General features: G+C 44.2%; 1 protein-coding gene across 1 annotated transcript in view; it reads left to right on the top strand.

The window, feature by feature from the left end:
• The first annotated feature begins 326 nt into the window (after positions 1 to 326).
• Positions 327 to 24,552, top strand: part of LOC141258845 (cytochrome P450 2K1-like) — a 58,171-nt gene continuing 33,945 nt past the window's right edge. Inside the window, exons 1-5 of the mRNA XM_073674017.1 lie at positions 327 to 633; positions 2,551 to 2,713; positions 11,331 to 11,480; positions 21,871 to 22,031; positions 24,196 to 24,369. Coding sequence (XP_073530118.1) covers positions 448 to 633; positions 2,551 to 2,713; positions 11,331 to 11,480; positions 21,871 to 22,031; positions 24,196 to 24,369 — 834 coding nt within the window. The 5' untranslated portion in view covers positions 327 to 447. The remainder of the gene's footprint in view (positions 634 to 2,550; positions 2,714 to 11,330; positions 11,481 to 21,870; positions 22,032 to 24,195; positions 24,370 to 24,552) is intronic.

Genomic DNA, 24,552 nt, shown 5'->3' with positions numbered 1-24,552 from the left:
ACTCCATAATTTGATTGCAGCATCCTGAAATAAAAAAAAATTCTTAACATGAGAAAGTTTTTTTTCGATTACAGGTTGACACACAGGTCTGGTTCCCTGCAGGTCATTGTGAGAACAAGAGAGATGTGAGGACCAAGGAGAACCTGTAATACTTATATATTAGTGGTTGTCACAAAGTTTTGTCCCCAACACATCTGTTAAAATAAAGTGGACAAGTCTTGTAAGGAGACACTGCATTGGCTTCTCTTCTATAAACCTGATGGCTCTCGCTGTCCTTCCGTTGACTTTCCTATGGTTGTTGCAGTCTTGTACTCTTCCCCCGCCTGTATCTTCAGTCTTTACTTGTGGAATGTCACTGAGAGCTAGGTGGGGCACGATAGTCAGTCAGGTGTGAGCTCTGCGTTCATCTGCCAGGTTCAGACATTTGTGTCCGCTCTGGTCGCAGCCATGGCTTTAGAGATCTCTTCAGCTACTTTCTTCATACTGGTTTTAACTCTTTTATATATTCTGAATATTCTAAAAAGTTGGAATAAAAGAAACACTGCAAATTCTCCTCCTGGACCTAGACGTTGGCCTCTGATTGGGAATTTGCATATTCTGAATTTAAAGAAGCCTCAGCTGACTTATTTAGAGGTAAGAGATGTCACATCGTACAGAATTTATGAAATCTAAAGTTAAAGGGGATGTTCAGGGTTACAAAAAACACGTGTGTGGAATTTCAGCTCCGCTCTATTTAAGGGTATATTAATTTAATGTCTAGTCCCTTCCTAAGATATATAGCAGATTATTGTAGATTTGGGTCCTGGGACTCACCAGATGCATTGAGTTTCTGTATGAATGTGCGCACAGAGGCATGTTTCTACTGACCATTCGCACTGCTCTGTGCATGCTCATGCAAGAGCTCAGTTCTCTTACTTGTTAAACTGCATACTGCAAGATTGTTTTTCACCGATTAAGTTGGGGCTCCAAAACTTGGACCACAACCCATCTAATGCAGATGTTAGGAAGGGACTAGATATTAAATAAAAAATATAACAGATCTGAGCTGCACTACCACACTCAACCTGTAGACAAGTGTGGTGCTGTTTTGTAAGAAAGCAGTCATGTTTTTCTTATCCTGCATAACCCTTTAGCTCAATAGTTATTCCAGTAAATATACAGAACACTAAGCTTGATGTTAGCTTTTGTTGTATATTTTGCTCTAAAAATTTCTAGAAATCTGGACGATGAATCCTCAGATTGTGCATTTATTGATCTAAAGTCACGTCACGGCCAAGACTAGGTAGTAGAGAAGATGCCTGGATCAGGTGCCTATAAGATAGTGATTAGTTTTGAGCGAGTATGCCTCATTAACTTTCTCATCGAGCACACTCGGGTGTTCGCCGAGTATTTTGGCGTGCTCGGCGGTTCTTTCACTGTCGCCGCATCTAGAAGTGTCACGGCTGTTAGTCAACTGTGACACATGCAGAGATTGACTGTTCGACAGTTTTGTAAAGCTCTGAGGAATTAAAATAAACATAGCGCTGCTTATTACCCACTTTTTTACAAACATAATCATCACTGTACCCATTGGAGATCGCAATTTTAGAAATTCTTTGGAGTATGGAAAGAAAGTAGAGTATCTGCAGTAAACCCAAAGAAACACAGGGAGGACATATAAGCTCTTTGCAGATGTTGTCCTTGGTGGGATTTGAACCCAAGAGCCCAGTGCAGTTAAGCTACAGGGCTAACAGTATTAGGCACTTGTGCATACAAAGGTTAGAGATAGAATCATAGAATCATACAATGGTAGAGTTAGAAGGGACCTCCTGGGTCATCTGTTCCAACCCCCTGCTTAAAGCAGGATTCACTAAATCATCTCAGACAGATGTCTGAACGGATATTTAAAATAAATATTGAAGTGAAGTTGGCTCAGTGGTTAGCACTGGGTCATGTGTTCAAAGTCGCGCCATGGACAACAGGTTGTATATGCTCCCTGTGTTTTACCGGGGGTTTTATCCAGGTACTACCACACTGCAAAGACATATTGATAGGTAATCTAGATAGTGGGCCCCAATGTTTTGTTATCTGTGAAACACTTTGAAAATTAATGGCGCTATATAAATAAACGATAGATCTGCCAGCAGTGCTTTCTACCACAGCAACCAGCAAATTTTGTCCATTTTTGTCCCACTCAGACAAAATTTGGGCTAGTACCTATAATAGGTGAGTAATTTTTTGGCATTCTGACAAGATGCATTATTGTTCCAATTAAACCAAAGCATGCAAATTATCGGCTAAACTTATTGGGGGATTCAGAAGTCAGACCAGTGCAGATCAGTTGGCATTGTTACTTAAGTATGGGGACCCTAAATAAAGAGGCTTTTGTGCTCTAGTAAGATCTTCCAGCATAATATCACAAGAATACAGCACTGGGATGAATCCCAAAGTAGACCATTTCATTGTAAAGTAGTTAAATAGGTTGAAAAAAGACTCTGGTCCATCCAGTTCAACCTTTCTCCACCAATTAAGTGTGCCTATCCTAACTATATTTTCAATATTGCATTTAAGCTTGCAGAGAAATACGGCCCAGTTTTTACCTTTTACATGGGCACAAAAAAAATGGTGGTCCTCGCTGGATATGAGACCGTGAGAGATGCACTTGTCAACAATGCTGAGGAGTTTGGGGAGAGAGGACGGCTTAAAATATTTAACAATATGGACAAGGGAATGGGTAAGCTCTCAATATTATTTTTATATTGTTAGTTTCTTTGACTTACTGTGTTCACAATTTTTTCCTCTAATTCCCAATCTGAAAAAAAATAGCACAAAAAAAAAAATGGCCAAGTCACTATCACAATAGTGCACCATGTGTAGTCATAGTCACCTGTATTTCTAGTTGCTACAATTTTTACAATGATTTAGAACCATCAATGTATTTAGTTCATTATACAATCAGCACTGTGGATATATCGTATTCTCATTGATCACCATCATTCCATATACACCATAGTGAACCATGCCAGGTTTATTATATCCAGCATCAATCTTGACTTCCACTTTTCCAGGGGCAGATCAGTCCACTTACTGTTTAAAGATCTTCTAATCAAGTTACAGTGTTCTCAGAATCAGAGGAGTAATTCATAGATCCTTGAATAGAAGCAGTCCCAAACAGAAGAAGGCCCATGTGCAAGAACAATATATAGGCCCTTTGCAATCCCATACTTCATCATAATGCTCAATTATATCAACCTGCTTCGAGGTGGAAATGGGCCCCTTTACCTCTTGGGCCCCTGCGCAGAAACACAGGTTCACCAATGATATGTCCACCCCTGCTCCTGTACCCCAATGTGAAAACCTGCAAAAGATTCCTCCCAACCAAATATCATGTGCAATTCTGGTAACTAGTGATGAGCTAATCAATTTGAGGCAAATTGAATTTGCCTCAAAATTTACATAAATTTCTGATTCTTCTGAATTTTTGTGATTTGCACCATGCAAATATAGCAAAATGGTGGCCATCGGGCCACTATTTTGCTTAGGGTCCAGAAAGGAGTAAAAAAAATACATAAATATATATTCATCTCGTTATTCACCTGTCTTGTCGCCAGAGCCCCCCGTCTTGTCCTCTGTGCGGCTCGCTCATTATTTCTCCAAGACATGTGATGTCTGAGCCTGGGCTTCTAGTGCTGAGTAGGTCTTTGATATCATGAGATACGACTTGACGTTGTAGCGTCGGCGTCCCTGCCTCCCGCTCTGCTGGCAGCGCGCGCTGCTTCCCGGCCACTGTGGTTACAAGTTAGGGCCTCGGTTCATCGGCCCACTGGAAGTTATCAAACAAATCAACCCGGTGGCCTATAAATTGAAACTCCCAGCCAACTTGCGGATTCCTAACTCCTTCCATGTATCTCTACTCAAACCCGTGGTACTTAACTCTTTTTCCAAGTCTACAGGTACGCCTCCTGCTCCGGTTTCTGCTGAAAACGAGTTTGAGGTAGAGAACATTCTGGCCACCAAAAGGGTAAGAGGAAAGACCTTTTTTCTAGTAGATTGGAAGGGGTTTGGTCCTGAGGAGAGAACGTGGGAACCCCGGGAGAACATCCATGCCCCTCTCACCCTTGGTAAATTTCTATCTGGCCTAAAAAAGGGGGGGCCTAAAGGGGGGGTACTGTAGCGTCGGCGTCCCTGCCTCCTGCTAGGCAGGGATGCCGTTCCCCTCACCTTTCCGTTCCGTGCCCGGCGTCTTCCTCCCGCTCTGCTGGCAGCGCACGCCGTCCTAAGGAGACCCCGGCCAATGGCCGGAGGACATCTCCATATATAAGGCACCTCCTCCAAAATGGAGGTGCCCAAGCAATGCTGTTGCAAAGCCTTTCAACTCTGCTTCAGTCCTCAGGTTCCATTACCAGATACCTGCCAGTTACCTGCCAGATTCCTGCTTGATACCTGCCTGATATTTGTCTATCTGCTTGCATTCCTGCGGTCCGACAGTCTGCCTACCAGCTCTGCCAGTCTGTCTATGGATCAGTCTGCCCACTCACCTTGGAGCGCTCACCTGCTACCTGCCTGCTAGCCTACCTGGAGGCTCTGCCGTCACGTGCCGTGACCACCTGCCTGTCCAGAGACTCTTGCCCGCTCACCTGGGAGCGCTCACCTGCTACCTGCCTGCTAGCCTACCTGGAGGCTCTGCTGTCAAGAGCCGTGACCACCTGCCTGTCCAGAGACTCTTGACCACTCATCTGGGAGCGCTCACCTGCTACCTGCCTGCTAGTCTACCCGGAGGCTCATTTCAGAATTATTTGACCGTCTGAGGGGGGCTAGAATCTTCACCAAGCTGGACCTCCGTGGGGCGTATAACCTGGTCCGTATCCGTCAGGGGGATGAATGGAAGACGGCATTCAACACCCGGGACGGCCACTATGAATACCTTGTAATGCCCTTCGGTCTCTGTAACGCTCCCGCCGTCTTTCAAGAGTTGGTCAATGACGTCTTCCGGGACCTTCTCTACTCCTGCGTAGTGGTGTACCTGGACGACATCTTGGTCTTCTCTCCGGATCTTCTCACTCACCGGAGGGATGTTCGTCAGGTCCTGCTCAGGCTCAGGCAGAACCACCTCTACGCTAAATATGAGAAGTGCCTCTTTGAGCAGACCTCGCTTCCGTTTTTGGGCTACATAATCTCTCAGACCGGCCTACGAATGGATCCTGAGAAACTGTCTGCCATCCAGAAGTGGCCCCGACCAGAGCGGTTGAAGGCTATTCAGCAGTTCCTGGGCTTCGCCAACTCCTACCGCCTCTTCATACCGCACTTCTCTTCCCGGACTGCCCCAATTTCTGCGCTCACCCGTAAGGGCGCTAATCCCAGAGAATGGCCGCCCGAAGCAGAGGAAGCCTTTCTTTCCTTAAAACAGGCTTTCTCTTCTGCCCCGGTGCTGCATCGTCCGGACGGCAACAAACAATTCTTCCTGGAAGTTGACGCCTCCTCCTCTGGAGCGGGAGGGGTACTTACCCAAAAGTCGCCTTCCGGAAGAATGGTAACTTGCGGCTTCTTCTCCAAACTCTTCTCCTCTTCTTAGCGCAATTATTCTATAGGAGACCGAGAGTTATTGGCCATTAAGCTGGCACTGGAGGAGTGGCATTACCTGCTCGAGGGGGCTCTTCACCCGGTAATAATTTACACGGACCACAAGAACTTGGCTTACCTCCAGAGCGCCCAGAGACATAACGCGCGCCAAGCCCGGTGGTCCTTGTTTCTTGCCCGCTTTGATTTCATTCTTCATTTTCGCCCGGCAGACAAAAACATCAAAGCTGACGCCTTGTCCCGATCGTTTCTGGTCTCTGATCTAGAGGAGGAACCTAAGCACATCATTGATCCTGCCAGAGTAATGCAGGTGGCCCCCGTGAATCTAAATCGTCTCCCTCCCGGTAAGACGTTCGTAACAGTACCTGATCGGGAGAAGTCCCTACACTGGGGTCACTCGTCTAAGCTAGCTGGCCACGCCGGTCAGAGAAAGACTCTCCAGCTTATTACCCGGCATTACTGGTAGCCTACCCTGCACAAGGACGAAATTGACTTTGTTTCAGCCTGTGTGTCCTGCGCCCGCAACAAGATTCCGAGACACCTGCCAGCCGGTCGCCTCCTTCTTCTTCCAGTACCTGCTGCCCCGTGGCAGCATATAGCTATGGACTTTATAACGGATCTCCCTGTCTCTGCCGGTTGTACGGTCATTTGGGTGGTCGCTGACCGCTTTTCCAAGATGGCCCACTTCATTCCCCTGCCGGGTCTCCCGTCTGCATCCGAGCTGGCTAAAGACTTTATCCGCCACATATTCCGTCTCCATGGCTTGCCTCTCCACATCGTGTCGGATCGTGGGGTTCAGTTCACCTCACGCTTCTGGAGAGCCACATGTAAGCTGCTAGACGTCACCCTGGACTTCTCCTCCGCTTAGCACCCACAGTCCAATGGTCAAGTGGAGCGGATCAATCAGATCCTGACCAGTTACCTCCGGCACTTCGTTAATACCCACCATTCGGACTGGGTGGATCTCCTACCATGGGCCGAATTCTCTTACAATAATCACGAGAGCGAATCTTCCTCCAAATCCCCGTTTTTTGTAGTCTTCGGCCAGCATCCTCGGATCCCGTTTCCCGTCTCCACCTCGGTGGACAATCCGGCTGCGGAATCTCTCGTTAGCGAATTTTCCTCCATTTGGGAGAGTACCCGATCCGCACTTCTTCGGTCGTCCGAGCGGATGAAAAAACACGCTGACAAAAAACGCCTGGATCCTCCACAATTCCGTCCTGGAGATAAAGTCTGGCTCTCGTCCAAGTATGTCCGGCTCAAGATTCCTTCCTACAAGTTAGGGCCTTGGTTCATCGGCCCACTGGAAGTTATCAAACAAATCAACCCGGTGGCATATAAATTGAAACTCCCAGCCAACTTGCGGATTCCTAACTCCTTCCATGTATCTCTACTCAAACCCGTGGTACTTAACTCTTTTTCCAAGTCTACAGGTATGCCTCCTGCTCCGGTTTCTGCTGAAAACGAGTTTGAGGTAGAGAACATTCTGGCCACCAAAAGGGTAAGAGGAAAGACCTTTTTTCTAGTAGATTGGAAGGGGTTTGGTCCTGAGGAGAGAACGTGGGAACCCCGGGAGAACATCCATGCCCCTCTCATCCTTGGTAAATTTCTATCTGGCCTAAAAAAGGGGGGGCCTAAAGGGGGGGTACTGTAGCGTCGGCGTCCCTGCCTCCTGCTAGGCAGGGACACCGTTCCCCTCACCTCTCCGCTCCGTGCCCGGCGTCTTCCTCCCGCTCTGCTGGCAGCGCACGCTGCTTCCCGGCCACTGTGCTTAGGGCGCGCGCGCTCCCCCTCTCTTAAAGGGGCCGCGTGTGCCGTCCTAAGGAGTCCCCGGCCAATGGCCGGAGGACCTCACCATATATAAGGCACCTCCTCCAAAATGGAGGTGCCCGAGCAATGCTGTTGCAAAGCCTTTCAACTCTGCTTCATTCCTCAGGTTCCGTTAACAGATACCTGCCAGTTACCTGCCAGTTACCTTCCAGATTCCTGCTTGATACTTGCCTGTTACTTGTCTATCTGCTTGCATTCCTGCGGTCCGACAGTCTGCCTACCAGCTCTGCCAGTCTGTCTATGGATCAGTCTGCCCGCTCACCTGGGAGCGCTCACCTGCTACCTGCCTGCTAGCCTACCTGGAGGCTCTGCCGTCACATGCCGTGACCACCTGCCTGTCCAGAGACTCTTGCCCGCTCATCTGGGAGCGCTCACCTGCTACCTGCCTGCTAGCCTACCTGGAGGCTCTGCCGTCACATACCGTGACCACCTGCCTGTCCAGAGACTCTTGCCTGCTCACCTGGGAGCACTCATCTGCTACATGCCTGCTAGCCTACCTGGAGGCTTAGCCGTCACTTGCTGTGACCACCCGCCTGTCCAGAGACTGTCCCCGTTACTTGCTGTGACCTCCTGCCCTTCTACTCAGAGACTGTCCCCGTTGCCTGCCGTGACCTCCTGCCCTTCTACCCAGAGACTGTCCCCGTCACTAGCCGTGATTACCTGCCCGCCTTCCCTGGGAGCCACCCGCTTCCTTACAAGGACTGCCCCTTTGTCTAATTGCTCAGAGGTTCCACCTCCCAGACCCGTTACAGACGTGATGACATGAGTTGGTCAATGCTTAGTCATTGCCCTGAGCAAAGCACATCCTGATGTCAGAAGTCTACTAAGCATTGACATCCCTAGTACAGAGTAAAATTGAAAGAAGACATCACACACTGGAGGATAGGGACGGGATGGGGAGCTGTACAGGCAGGACAGGAGAACAGACAGATTGGAACATGTTGTTTTCCACCCTATGTTTACTTTGCTTTGTTGTCTGTAGAGACTGTAGAATGTAATAAGTAAAGCACATTCGATTGGCATAGAAAAATTTGATGCAAATTTAGTTTCTTGCCCAAATTTCCAACAAACTACCCAAATCTCGACAGATTCTCTCATCATAACTGGTAACCTCATATGGAACTTCTTATATTCCATCAGACCACAAGAACAGGCGTGATTAAAACCTATGCACCACACAAAGCTGTAACTGGTAGTTTCTGAGGCTGAGTGCAAATATGTAACATACCCAACCCTCAATTACCAATGGAAACTTATAATTACACTGTCTTCTATTATTTCAGAAGTGGCTTTTGGCCCCCTCCCGCACTAGCAAATAGATGATGCAACTGCTGCCTTTGTACTGGCATAGCTATATTCCTGCTACGTCTATAGTTATGGTCTGATTGGTCTGAACTGAAGTCTCAGTGCTACCTGATTGTGGAATAACATTCATAGTTCTTCTGTCCAATATTCTATATATGGTTAACTAAATAATATATTTTATGAAGAAAGAGTCAAAACTAATACACTGTCTTCTGCCTAGTATAGAACTGCGGGGGCAGAGCATGACACAGGGGTTCCCTATTGGTTATCTTTGCATCCGTGCCCCATGTCACGCCTCCGCAGACACTGCACTAGGCAATACACACTTGACTATTCACCAATGATAAATGCAGTATATTTGGAAGGCCTATATGCAGTATGAGAATCAGTTCTCACTACTAGTAAATGCATATTGTACATTCTGTCCCTACATAATTCTTTCGCTCTTTAGATCTTTCTCTTTCCCGTTATCTAATCTGTCTAAGAATCATTAACTTACATGTCCTTTAACTGTGAAGTTAAATGTAAAAAAGATGATGACACAACATTTCTGTTTCAGGATTTCTAAATTATTCAGAGAACTAATGTCAAATACTAACTACAAGAGTGGTAATTTACCCTTTACCTATTTTACAATACTTCTAACCATGGCAAAATTTTCACTTGCTGCCTCGTGTTTATACAATGCAACAGGATAAAATTATCTAGCATAGTGTTTCCAATAGAAAGCCACCTAAACTGCCTCCATAACAGTGCAAATCACAATGCCACCATATCAGCAGTAAATGCCAACGTGCCCTAATAACAGTGCCAACTACAATGCTCCGCTTGGGTGCTACTAGAGATAAAGGATTAAGAATATTTGCCTGATGTTAAAGAAGATGGTGTGGAAGGTCAATATGTAATTTTGTGTTGTGTAATGGACTGTCATGTCTCCATGCCATGCCAGCTACTTTGGGATGGCCAATATCCTCACCCATGTGTGGTTGCAACAGTTTTAATTGGACCTTTTGTCACTTATGGTTTATGGAGTGACTGATTAACCCATTGGAAGTTGTTGATCTTATATTTATGGTAGACTTTGTGCAATTTATTCATTATATTATCGAATTTAGCCAAGAACTCTGCACTTGGTTTTACTGAGGTGTCATTGTAGTGCCCTATTCCATGATGTACATTTCACCCATAATCAGAGAATAGATAATAGGTCAAGGCTATAAATGTAGTCTTTTTGACCTCAGAATATACATCACTAATCTAATACTATATTATGACTGTTGCTGTGTTTTTTTTGTCTGTCACCTATTGTTACAGTGATTTATACATTGTATTTTTCAGTCATATAATATGAGCTGTCAAAAACAGTTGCATAAACTACCATTGGTCCATATGGGGATTTTCCGTAGTCAATAGGGTCAAGTATGGGAAGATTTTCTTTTAATTTCAGAACACCATGAACCCATATTTGAAATAAAAAAAAATAGTTTGACATCCTCTTTAAAGGAACCTAGGGCTACTAACACTGGCCCATTACTAAATATTGTGTGCTACAATGCCTGATCTCCTGACCTTCCGCAGTTCTCGGTTTGCATGTGTTGCACTGTCTGCTGTGTAGCTGTTGTACTTGAAAATGCCACCACAGTACAATAGAGGTGTCCTGATACCACAGTCACCAATTTATCAGTAACCACTGAAATCTTATATCCGTCTACTGACAAACACAACCCACTATATAGATGAGTCCTTCTTAACCTTTTCTTTTGACTCACCCGATCACAAGTTGTGTGATACAAGATCAACAGTTTTCTAAAAATAAAAATGATTTTGAAATATTCTGTCTGGAGATGTTTATGCCAAATGTGTCCATGTGTGGCTACCCAAATTTTCTGTGCAAATAGTTTTCAATAAAGTTTTTTTCATCATAATGGGCTATGTGATCGTTGTTCTTTTTGCTTCGGCACCTCCTAGTTAGTATGCTCTGACGATTTTCTCTTTATATATCCGGTGAGCAGGTTGCAGCATGGATGACATATTTCTGTCCTATTTAATAATTGTAATTACATTATGCAACCTAGTGCTCTGTTCTAATTTTCACCCTTACATTTTAGAAACATGTATGTGATGTGACGGTTTACATACATGATAGTATAGATTTCTGATGGCCTGTGGGTATTGAGGGTGCTCATTATAACATCACACAGAATCGTAAATGAGCAGCAGTGGAAGATAGGAATCAGAAAAAGCACCAATGAGTCCTGGTATGAAATGTCTGTCTTACCCAAACAGTTATTTTTGTTGGAAACAATAAGCAGAATTTGATATTTATTAAAATGGGTTGTACTAGATACAAAAAATTTGCGGACTTCCGCCTAGAAATAGCGCCACAACTGTCCATAGGCGATGTTTGGTATTGCAGCTCAGATCTATGTAAATGAATAGGAATAAGTTGTAATACAAGGCACAACCAATGGACAAACATGACAATGTTTTTGAAAGAAATCAACCATATTTTATAAATCTGGTAAGTGAACTAACACTAAAGTTGTATTTCCTACATTTACAAAAATATTCAATATATGAAATAAAATGAAATATTAAGTATACTTTCACCTCAGACATTGTTATTTTACATGTCTCAGGGATCCTCTTTTCTCATGGTAACAACTGGAAGGCAATGAGAAGATTTACAATCAGCACTATGCGTGATTACGGCATGGGAAGAAGTACGATCGAAGAAAAAATTACTGATGAATGTGTCCACTTGACTGATGTGTTTGCTTCTTTTAAAGGTATGTTATACTGATGACCCTAGCAGTATATGTTTTGAGGGATAGAATATTTTTGGGGGGCTAAATGAAAGCCCTTTGGACAGTTACACAATATCATTGCTGAAATGTCTGGAGGATACAAAAAAGAGAAGAACTAGAAGCCTTTGTTTTATACTTTTCCTTCTTTTGGGATATCCCTCTGCATTTGTTTAAACAAAAAAAATCTAAAAAAATTGCACGTCATTGACCTGTGGGAACTTAGTTTAAATTGAGCTTCAGAGGGGTCATTTAAAGTTGGAGCAAGAGCAGCACTGGTAACGCCAGTAAAGAATGGGTTCCGGTACTGAGCCCGCACTAAACAAGGCATATGTCAGCTGACTATACAGCTGACATGTGACCGCAACAGCCACGGATGGAATCGCGATCCACCCAATGCTGTTAACTAGTTAAATGTTGCTGTCAATCTCTGACAGCGGCATCTAACAGCGCCGCGCCGGAAGGTCATTAGTTATCCCGCCCATCGGAGACCCCGTCACATGATCGCGGGTCACAGATGGGTTGGCATGACAATACGGGGTCTGCTGGAGACCCCTGTCATTGTCATTAGTGATGAGCGAGCACTAAAATGCTCGGGTACTCGTTGCTCGGGTCAAGCAAATTGGAATACTCGGGTGCTCGACCTGAGCAATGTAAGTCTATGGGAAACTCGAGCATTTTTCAGGCGGCTCCCCCAGTGGTCTGCAGAGGGTCTAAAAATTGCCCAAATCGATGGGAACAGTGCTCAAATGACATGGGGACAGCATGGGGAAGACCCCTGGAAGCATTTCTGACTCCCAGGTCACTGCTGTCAACAATGTTGTCAGAGGTATTACACCACTTTTACAGACTCACAATAAAACATACCAAAATGGATTTTCCTGGGAAATATATTAACGAACATCCTTTCCATGACATCTACAATGTATATAAAACAAAATAAATAACCAAAAACATAAAATACTCCTCCACACCTTGGGCTGTGTTCACACGTAGCGTTTTTGATGCGTTTTTGCACTTTTGCATTGCTTTCAACCAAGACAAATGCATTAACCAGGAAATGTCAATTTAACATTTTACAACCTTATCTGGCCATGTGGTGTGTGACACATCATCAGACACATGCATACAGTGCTGAAAAGTCATGGGGAAGACCTCTGGAATCATTTCTGACTCCCAGTTTACTGCCTAAAAGTGTGCCCATCATAAGTGATCCTTGGCACATGCGAAGATGCCTCCCGCCATGAACCTGTCATTGCACACTTGCAACAATCACTGTCCACGTCCTTGTCACACTGCAGCGTTCAGTTGTCCCTACCCCATTCCTTGGAATGCAAGCGTAAGTATGCAGGCAGCCTCCCACACACTCACAGGCTGCAATACTATACTGCAAATTTTTGACAGCTTCTTGCACTTGAAATGTGGCCTTTTAGGCTCGTGGAGGCAGAAGCTTTTCATAACATCATGCCGGCGGGTGTCCATACTCGGTCCCCAGCTGCCACTATATTTCCCGGTATCGCCTCCGCTTCCACAAGCACGGGTCCCACAACATTAACCGTGCCCTCCCCAGTGCAATTACTGGGAAGGACCGCCTAAGCACAAACATGTGGACAGATGAATGTGGCCAGGGACAGTACAGAGCCAGTCCACAACTTTTTTTGCTGACAGTTGTATTTAGCTCGGTGAAATGACTGGCATAGAGGGAAACCCTATCTACCCTGTGTGTCATTTCTCACAGGAAGTCCTGTAAAGCTGCTTTCACTTTAAATGTGACCTTTTAGGCTCGTGGAGGCGGAAGCTTTTCACAACCACATACCTCATGCCTTGTGTCCATATTCGGTCCCCAGCCATCACTATTTCTCCCGGTGTTGTCTCCATCTTCTACAAACGGGGGTCCCTGAACATTACTGCTGGTACTTTTCTGTGGGAATTTGCTTGCCTCCTACCAGCCTGGAATATATTGAGCAAACTATGGTACGACGCCATGGTATTAGCACTGCCCTCAGTACCAGTAGTGAAGCCATCCCCAATTTCCTTCTCACGAATTTTGTTTGGTAGACTGAGTGGCTGCCCAAATACATTTTCTCACAAAGAAGCTGAAGATAGAGTGGCAGTAGGTGCAAGTTTCTCCAGCCTGTTAGATATTAGAGGGTGAATGGCAGCACATTAGATCAGTGGTTAGCACTGAAGACTTGCAGCGCTGGGAACCTGGGTTCAAATCCCAGCAAGGACAACATCTACAAGGACTTTGTATGTTTTCCCCGTGTTTGCGTGTGTTTCCTCCTCAGTAAAAAAGCAGCCATAGAGTGTCTGGGAACCTTCCCACACACTTTTCTTAGCCAGGAGTGCTTCTCGGCAGGGTTGGACGGTCCCACCAGAGAATCCTGTGGTGTGCCTTGGCTTCTACCTCAGGAGCGTTCATGATAGCGCTAACTTTGCAGCTGCTATGGGTCTCTTGAGTGGGGGAGAAAGGTTAGCCCTCAGAATCAAATCCTCTGGTGGGCACAATGTTTTTTAATCTGAAACAGCTTCTCAGTGGAAGTTGTATTTCACCACAGCCATATTCTTTAACTCGGTGAAAGGACTGGCATAGAGGGAAACCGTATCTACCCCGGCTGTCATTTTTCCATCACCAGGTTCCGCCCATTGTCACACAAGACCATGCCTGGCTGTTTGTTCAGTGGTGAGAGCCACAGATCAGGCTGCTGTATTACAGCTCTCAACAACTCTGCAGCGCTGGGCGGTTTGTCATTTAAGCATTAAGCATGTTATCTTCAGCACAGCCTGTTGCGCTTGGCCAAGGCAGTGCTGCAGTGCTGTCAGCTTGTGACTGATGTGATCATTTCGGAGATGGAGGAGGAGGTGCATGAGCTGAACAATGTGATTACATTGTTGTTAAATTTGTGACGCTGTTTTTTATACTAAAGAAAGATCCTATTGTTTTGTTTTTTTAACGTTTTTTTTTAAGACAAATGCATTCACCAGGAAATGTCATTTTAACATTTTACAACCTTATCTGGCAATGTGGTGTGTGACACATCTTCAGACACATGCTGTTTTATTTACGATGGAGGGACTCTGAAAGTCACATAGCCTATTTTTATAGGGACATCAGACGGCCCTTACTATTCTTAAAAGGCCAGCAGTCGGCCCTAGCTATTGTTAGAGAGCCATCAGCCAGCTGTTCTTTGTTTTTTCCCATTATTAACAAGTGGGTCTCCTATACTGTTATTGCGTATCCAGTGACTGCAAGGTCTGACAAAAATTTGGACCCAACCCAATACCCCTTTGAAGAGACATAGGGGAGGGTCTCAGTAAAAAAAATGTTCCCATTAGAAAGGAGCGGGTCTCCTATAGTGGTGATGCCCATGCTGTGACTGCAAGGGCTGGCAAAATTTGGGAAAAACCCCACTAAGAATTTAAAGACACATAGAGCAGGGCCACAGTAACAAGGTACGACATGTTCCCATTAGAAAGGAGAGGGTCTGCTATACAGTTATAGGGTATGCAGTGAGTCCAACAGCTGACAATTTTAGGAAAAACCCCACTAATTATTTAAAGACACACAGAGCAGGGCCACAGTAACGACTAATTCCCATTAGAAAGGAGAGGGTCTCCCATAGTGTTGGCCTATGCAGAGAATGCAAGGTCTGCCAAAAATTTGGAGGCACTTCAATGCCCCTTGGAAGAGACGTGGAGGAGGGCCCCATAAAAAAATGTTCCCATTAGAAAGGAGCTGGCCTCCTATACTTGTAATGCCCATGAACTAAGTGTATGGCTGACAAACATTTAGTGGAGGATGAGGAGAGGGAGGAGGAAAAGAGCAAATAGCCAAAATAAGCAAGCGTATACCCATGTGTGGGTGTGAAAAGGTGCATAGGAATATACCTCCCAAGAAAAGACACTGGATTGGAGTTTGTTACACTGCTATCATTCGGTGGTGTTGAGAAGTCTGGCCCAATCCAGCCCTTGTTCATTTTTATAAGAGTCAGCCTGTCAGCATTTTCAGTTGACAGGCTGATGTGCTTATCAGTTATAATTCCACCAGCGGCACTAAAAACCCACTCTGATAAAAAGCTGGTGGCAGGGCAGGCCAGGACCTCCAAGGCATAGAGAGCCAGTTCATTCCACATATCCAGCTTGGATACCCAATAATTATAAGGCACAGCGGAATCACAGAGGATGTTGGTACGGTTGGCAAGGTACTCCCTCAGCATGGGGCTTCACGTGGGGCTTCGCACTATATTTGTGTCCAGCCAGGTACAGCAGGAAGGAACGGGTTGCCCCCAACCACCAGCTGCCTATTTGTACCTGGCCGGACACAACAATATAGGGAAGTCCTTTTTTTTTTTAATTATTTCATGAATTTCATGAAATAATTTAAAAAAAAAAATGTGGGGCTTCGCCCTATTTTTGTGTCCAGCCAGGTACAACTAGGCAGCTGGGGGCTGGAATCCGCAGCGCAGGGAGGCCCAAGCTTTCTGGGCCCCCCCCCCCGCTGCAAATTTCAGTCCGCAGTCACCCCGGAAAATGGCGCGTTCATAGAAGCGCCATCTTCTGGCGCTGTACCCAACTCATCCAGGGCCCTGGTGCGGTGGCTCACTGGGTAAAAAAGGGGTTAGGGCCAGCTTGGCATCATCAGCTGGCCCTAAGCCCGAAATTCATGGGGTCACGCCAATATTAGACATGACCACCATGAATTTCTAGTAAAGTATTTAAAAAAAGCACAACACCCAGAAAAAAGTCCTTTAATTGAAATAAACACACAATTCTTTATTGTTCTAAATTAAACCATACTCACCATCACGCCCATTCCAGCTGAAGCCAACGATCTCCTGCAATAAAATAAAAATAATAAAGCAACATCATCCTTACCTTTCCATGGTTCCCACGACAGCTTCAGTTCTGCTACATCGAGATGACAGGCTGGACCGCAGCAGAACGCTGCCATCCAGCCTGTCATCCCGCAGACACTGAGAAGCGCAGGCATGCTTGTGCTCCTCAGTGTCTCGCTGTGACGGCATCCAGATGAGCCGAGTTCATGTCCAATGAACTCGGCTCACCTCATGCACGTCACTGACAGCGTGGGAAAATTCTCCTGCACTCAGCGCTTCAGCGTGAGAATTCTCCCACGCTGTCAGTGACGTGCATGAGGTGAGCTGAGTTCATTGGACATGAACTCACCTCATGCACGTCACTGACAGTGTGGGAAAATTCTCACGTTGAAGCGCTGAGTGCAGGAGAATTTTCCCACGCTGTCAGTGACGTGCATGAAGTGAGCTGAGTTCATTGGACATGAGCTCAACTCATGCACGTCACTGACAGCGTGGGAGAATTCTCACACTGAAGCGCTGAGTGCAGGAGAATTTTCCCACGCTGTCAGTGACGTGCATGAAGTGAGCTGAGTTCATTGGACATGAGCTCAACTCATGCACGTCACTGACAGCGTGGGAGAATTCTCACACTGAAGCGCTGAGTGCAGGAGAATTTTCCCACGCTGTCAGTGACGTACATGAGGTGAGCTGAGTTCATTGGACATGACCTCAGCTCATCTGGATGCCGTCACAGCGAGACACTGAGGAGCGCAAGCATGCCTGTGCTTCTCAGTGTCTGCGGCATGGCAAGCTGGATGGCAGCGTTCTGCTACGGTCCAGCCTGTCATCTCGATGTAGCAGAGCTGATGCTGTCCTGGGAACCATGGAAAGGTAAGGATGATGTTGCTTTATTATTTTAATTTTATTGCAGGAGATCGTTGGCTTCAGCTGGAATGGGCGTGATGGTAAGTATGGTTTAATTTAGAACAATAAAGAATTGTGTCTTTATTTCAATTAAAGGACTTTATTCTGGGTGTTTGTGTTTTCTTGTAACTTTGACTATGGGGTTAGTAATGGGGGTGTCTTATAGACGCCTCTCCATTACTAACCTGGGCTTGATGTCAGCTGGCATTATAAGCTGACATCAACCCCAACCCTATTACCCCACTGCCACCGCTACAGGGCAGTGGGAAGAGCGAGGCTAAGTGCCAGAATTGGCGCATCCTGTGGATGCGCCATTTCTGGGGCGGCTGACGGCTGGTGTTTCTAGCCTGGGAGGGGGCCAATATTCATGGCACCCTTCCTGGGCTATTAATATCAGCCCCCAGCTGTCTGCCTAGCCTTTGCTAGCTATTAAAATAGGGGGGACCCCACGTCATTTTTTTGTGGGGGTCCCCCATTTTAATAGCTAGTAAAGGCTAGGTATTCAGCTGGGGGCTGATATTAGTAGCCTGGGAAGCTCCGTGGGTATTACCTCCTTCCCAGGCTTCAAACATCTGCCCCAGCCGTCAGCTTAACCTCCGCTAGAGCCTAAAATTACGGGGAACCCCACGGCAATTTTTTTTTTAATAAATCCTTTATTTTAACACTAAATGACAAGTACAGTAATCAACACTGTCACTGTACTTCATATTTTTGTGACTGACATGTTTCTATCTATCTAATCTATGTGTGATTCTCTATTCCTTCTATTCTAAATTGTCGGGTACCGCTGCTGAAATGCCGGCCGGCTTTTTTAAAGAGATGGTGCATGAAAACACTAATTTTTTTTTAATGAATCCTTTACACTAAATGACAAGTACAGTAAGCAACACTGTCACTGTACTTCATATATATGTGACTGACATGTTTCTATCTATCTAATCTATGTGTGATTCTCTATTCTTTCTGTTCTAATTTGTCGGGTACCGGTGTATGCCGCTGCTGAATTGCCGGCTTTTCATGTTTCACTGTGAGCACTGTTCCCATCGATTTGGGCAATCACTGTAATGCCACAACCACCATGGCTGTGGCATTACAGTGAGTGCCAGACAATCCCTGCATGATTGGTGCTCTAAATAGCGCCAGACATGCAGGACACGCTTTTGGTGCACGAACAGTTATCGAACATAACCTCGAACAGCCGAATTTTTTGCAAATTGTTTGGGTTCGTCGAACAACTCGAACACCGCCCAAAACAGCTTGAATTTGAGATTGGCGAACAGTTCTAGTCGAACACCACTCATCTCTAATTAAGATGCAAAAAAAATTATTCCTGGCCCCTGAGACCTGGGCCTATTTCTAGAAATATCTTACAGCAGCTGCAGACTGAACTGGAATGGAGCCTCTTGTGCTATATGTACTGCAGTTTGCTATATACCCTGCCTGCCTGCCTATATACACTGCCTGCCTGATATCTCTGCAGATGGATTAGTTAGTCCTCAAAATGACTGTTTGTTAAGATGGATATGAGTAATGTACGGTTTTTCACCCTACATTACCTAGTACACAAGCAAATCTTTCTCTGACGCAGCAGCATCTCTCCCTACACTGTTTGATCCGGAGTGACTGTGAGGAGCATGGCAGCACCAGGTCTGATATAGACCTGATGACGCTGTGCGGCCAGCCAATCACTGTAATGCCATAACCAACATGGCTACGGCATTACAGTGCATGGGAGGCAATCCCTGCATGTTCATTGGCTCTCTAAAGAGCGCCAAACATGCAGGGAGGGGACCCGAGTTCCCGGCCGAGCAACCAGGAAATACTCACCGAGCTTGTCGAGCACCATGATGCTCGGGGAAGTACCGAGTAGTGGCGAACACATTCGCTCATCACTAGTTGTCATGTCCAGATTGCTATGAGCGCAGCCCAGTGGACAGTGCTCATAGCAAGTGAGCAAATCTGCTACATAGAGGCGATCTGCTCATCACCTGTATGTAGCAGAGCCAGTCAGGCAAGTGCTGCTTTTAGTCTGCATCTAGTCTCCCATGAGACTATTGAAGCAAGGAAAAAGTAAAAAAAAAAATGTTTTTAAAAATATTAAAAAAATAAAAAAAAATAAATGGCTAAATCACCCTTCTTTCACCCAAAACAATAAAAAAACACACATACACATATTTGCTATTGCCATGTTCAGAATCGCCCGATCTATCAATATAAAAAAAGAATTAATTTGATTGTTTTTTTCTCATTACGCCGTTTACCATTCTAAACGCCAGAATTAATTTTTTTTGATCCACGCAACATTGCAATAAAATGCAATAACGGGCTATCAAAACATCAGATCTACCCCAATATGGTATCAATAAAAACACAGCTCGGCGCTCAAAAAATAAGCCCTCACGCAGCCCCAGATCACAAAAAATGGAGACGTGACAGGTCTCAGAAATTTTCTTTTATCAAATTTTGGATTTTTCTTTCACCACTTAAATAAAAAGAACCTATACAAGTTTGGTGTCTACAAACTCGTAATGACCTGGAGAATAATGATGGCAGGTCAGTTTTAGCATTCATTGAACTTGGTAAAAAAACAAAAACAAATAAACAACTGTGGAATTGCACTTTTTTTGCAATTTTACATTTTACACTTGGAATTTTTTTTTCCTGCTTTCCAGTACACAATATAGTAAAACCCAGTGATATTGTTGACAGAAAAAAAAAGATATGGCTCTGGGAACAAGGGGAGCAAAAAACGAAAACGCGAAAACAAAAAGTGCTCCAGTCATTAAGGGGTTAATGAGGTGAAAAGATAATTTACATATTTAGTTTCCCAGATGGACATCGCATGGCTTTTTAAGCCTCCTTACCATGGCATGTCTAGCATGTCAAAATGAGAAACTTTAACCCTTAGACATCTGGCAAATCCACCTCATGCTTTGCACTGAAAAAGGGGAAACACCCCAAAACCCGTGTCTGTAAATTAACATTCTGGTTTGGCTTTTATCCAAGGTCATGTGGCAAGGCTCATTTAAGGGTAGATATTGACTTTTATGATTGCTACTTCCAATGGTTGGCACCAAAGTTCAAGTCCTCTTCCTCTTTAAAGAGGCAATTTGCATATTTAATTTCCCAGAGGAGCATTGCATGGCCTTATAAGCCTCCTGTAACTTTCCATAAAGAGATCATCCAGGTAGATAAAGTAAAGAAGTGGCCATGCATGAGTGCTGCCATAATCATTGTAGTGTTTTGGGGAAGGGAAACATTTGACTGTCGCAGCATTTTGCATAAACTGCAATGAAGAAAGCTGAATGCACGGTCTCCTTTCTGGATTGTGAATGGGATAGAAATAGACCTTAAGGCTCCTAAGAGATGAGAGTCCTAAAATGGAATTATCACCTATTAGATATTTATCCTATTGTGATGTTTATGATGTTTTACTTTGGCCAATGGGGTTATCTGGCAATGTGGCCCTCAGACCAAAACAGGTTGTGCGCCTGTGCCCTAGAGGGTACGTTAACTCTCTGGCTACAGCCCACTAGCATTTTCAACTGTGTATTATTAATAGGTAACACTTTGTTAATTAGCATGAAGGCAAGTGTAGGCCATTACTTGTGCACCCACATTACATATTTGTTCAGCGTCCAATTAACCGTTTAGTTTACTCTTGTCCCTTGACTAAAAAAATACACATGAATGAGTGTAATGAGACAATAGAAAACTATTAAAACACATAAATAAAGAACTTAGAAAACTTCACTGAAACACTACTTCAAAACCAGGAGGAGGCATTGGCAGTTTGTTATCTAAGAAACTTCTAAATTCCAATGCCAAATGTTACTAGGTTGCATCCTGGGCCATTTTTCATGTGTCAATAATCGGCGAATGATAATTCACAAAACTCTATATACATGATTATCATCAAGTGTAAACATTCGGTCAATCATCCATCGCTTTCTTATCTGGTGATCAAATTGTTTATGCCGTCAGAAAAATCATTCTTCTAGGGAGCACTCTGTCCTGTGAAGACGGGGATGTGCTGCCGAGAACGTAGAGTTATATGGGGAAAAAGATATTGAATTATTCAGTTTGTTTGAGTACAATAGTGAACGAGAATACTAATAGACGTGTAAACAGCGAATTGGGCTTGTTAATGAGCCAATGTCAGCCATTGTAAATCGGCCTTAACATTTTGTATTGTGCAAAGTCCTCCATAGAAAATTATAGGCCATAACCCAGTTTTAGCCACATCTATTACCCCATCTCCAGCCTCTTCACAAATGCACAATTTCTCAAAGAGGCACAAACAAATTTCCAGAATTACTGGATTCCAGAAACATTTAGCATGGAAGATTTGTAGACTCTACCAGGATTTAAGGAAGTCTCCTAGATGTTATATAAGAGTTGGCAAATATAATCTAAATGCTCAGTCTCCAGCAATATCGTACTGTTCCATGTAATCATTTATACGTTTTTGTAAGTCCCATTGTTCTCAGTGGAGAGTTCACTATAGATGGGCATCCCGCCAGTAAAATGGCTCACTATCTGTTGACATACATGATAGTTCTTGTTGGGTGTTGGGATAACTCTGGAACATCTCATCTCTCATATAACTAAATTTGATTCATTATTATTTCATTTAGGAAAACCTTTTGACAACATCATGATCTTGAATGCTGCTGTTGCAAACATAATTGTATCCATTTTACTGGGGTATCGAATGGACTACAATGATCCCCAATTTAGGAGACTTCTGAGTCTAATAAATGAGAACGTTAGACTTGCAGGAATGCCAATGGTTGCGGTAATATCGTTGACTTCTTATGTTGTACATTTCTTTATACTGATTTTGATGATGATGAGTACATAATTGAATAAGTCTTATGAATTTAAAGTATCCTGTCATGTAAAATAATGCTTACCATACAGATATGGGGTTAATCTGCAAGTTAATTGTGTTCTAACACTGTGTGGCGCCCGAACTGAGAGCCACACTGCCGGAAGTAAATGAACTTTATTCCTGCTACAGTGTTTTGTTTCCAGTCATAAGGGCGGTGTCGGTGCGGCTTCGGTCACTGCTCTGTATAGAGAGTGGCTGTAACTGCACCCATAGCCCTGACTGACTGCTCGCTCAGCACTAGGGCCGACTGTCAGTCAGTGCCAGAGTCACAGTTACAGCCATCGCTCTCTATATACTGAGCGATGACTGAAGCCCTGCCGGCGCCACTTCTATGATTGGAAGCTGAACACTGCGGCAGGAATAAAATTAATTCCCTCCCGGCAGTGGGGCCTCAGTGGTAGTGCAACACGGAGACAGAATGCTATGAAAACATAGTTAATTTTAATCAAGATTTTAATTAATAGATCCTTGAATAATAATAAGTTCCACAATTGGATGTGTTTAAAAAAAATGTTACTCTCCTGAGTTATAAATGTGCCCCTGCTATGTACTGTGTAATGTCTGTGTCTGAGCCTACATGGTCTGATCATGCCACAGCTCCTGGGCAGGGGAGAAAGCAAAAGTTAATATAGATATTACAGCACAGGATCACAGCTGATACTTTTTGAGGTAAAGCATTGATTAAAAACAGGCAGTGTGTCGCGCATGTGGATCGTGAACCCACTGAGCCATGGTTTGGGCTTACCTTTGAAGAGGCATGGCTAAGCAGCCACCTGGTTTTCGCTAGAGCTCCTGATGGTGGCGTTAGGCTTGAACTACAGGTGGCTGCCAGGTACCACTCAAAGGGCAGTCCACAGTACTGCGGCAGCTGACCCCAAGGGTCAGGATCACAGATTCAGAGTCAAAGGCTGGACTGGATGCTGATGCAGGTTCAGACAGTGCGGATCCTGGAACACTTGACAGGATGGAAAATGGTGTAGGTTCAGACAATGCGGAAACCTGGGATACTTGACAGAACGGACACTGCTGCTGGTTCATGTACTGCCGCTGCGGTTTCAGATTCAGGTACCGCTGAAGTGGTTTCAGGTTCAGATACAGCCGGAGCAGGTTTAGCATGGGTAGAGGTTCTAACAGAATAGGTTCAGGTTCAGATTCAGGTTCAGAGTAGGCGGGTTCAATAACAATAAAAACAATTTCCAAAAAACAAAATGTCAGAATTACGCTTTTTTTACAATTTCACAGCACTTGATTTTTTTCTCTTTTACAGTACACTTTATGGAAAAATGTATTATATCTTTCAAATGAACAACTCATGCCACAATAAATGTACATCTATGTGGACAGAAGAATAAGAGCTATAGTTCTTGAGAGAAGGGGAGGAAAAAAAGTAAAAAGCAGAAAAAAAAATTGGCTATGTCAGAAAAGGGTTAATAATGTTTTTTTCTTTTTATGGTTTACTTTATTTAGGCGCTATTAGGAGACTTGAACCTGTAATGATCTGATCATATAAGCATTTAAAGGGGTTATCCAGTATTATCCATCAATCAGCATGATATCCGGTAGCCACACCCTATTGACAGAACAGGCCTGAACAAGGAGCGCTGCTCTGTTGATGTGCAGCAGCTGAATTGCCAGCAGGAGTGGTCGGTTACCGCTCTGAACCGGCGTCGGATAGAACAGACAGGTAGTTGCCTCTGTTAGCTTTTAGACCCATAGTAAAAAATAAATAGTCCTAAGTTCCAGTGTAACTAAGAAAACAGATAAAATGACTTCTCAGAAATTGAAATAAGAGTCTAATATGTCCAAGAAATCAGGTCATGAATCCTATTTGGGAGAGGTAATGCAGAGTATGTTGCCACTATTAAAAAATTGGAAATAAAAAAAAAAAGTGATTAAAAAGCTAGAATTAAATAATTTTCACCTCCTTTCCTTCTCTCCCTAGCTAAGAAAATGGATGTAATTTTTTTTTGAAAATTCATGGTTAGATGGATGGAAGCAATATTCTAATTTGGATCTTCTTCTTTTGTATTATAGATCAATATTTTATTTCTCCTTTTATTTTTTACAGTTGTACAACATCTTCCCATTTCTGGGGCTTTTACCCGGAAGTCACAAAACCATTGTGAAAAATGTGGTGGAGCAATGTGAGTTTATCACAAAGACTTTTGTAGAACATCTGAAGAACTTGGACGAGAACGATCAGAGAAGTTTCATTGATGCATTCCTTGTGAGACAGAAACAGGTAAAGAATCCAATCCTCATAGACTGAACCAGAAGTAAGAGCAGATAGTAATGGATCGGCACTGCTGGCACTTGGTATTTTTCAATGGATCATTTGACCTAAGGCCCTAAGTCTTTACAAGATGATGCTGCTCCTTATACTAATGGGGCAGAATGTGAAGCTGGTGTAAGGAGACTTATAGGC

This window comes from Phyllobates terribilis, unplaced genomic scaffold, assembly GCF_046119375.1.
Source record: "Phyllobates terribilis strain yellow unplaced genomic scaffold, ASM4611937v1 Scaffold_3__8_contigs__length_932513732, whole genome shotgun sequence".
NCBI classification, from domain to species: Eukaryota; Metazoa; Chordata; class Amphibia; order Anura; family Dendrobatidae; genus Phyllobates; species Phyllobates terribilis.
This window is presented reverse-complemented; position numbering and strand designations above follow the sequence as displayed.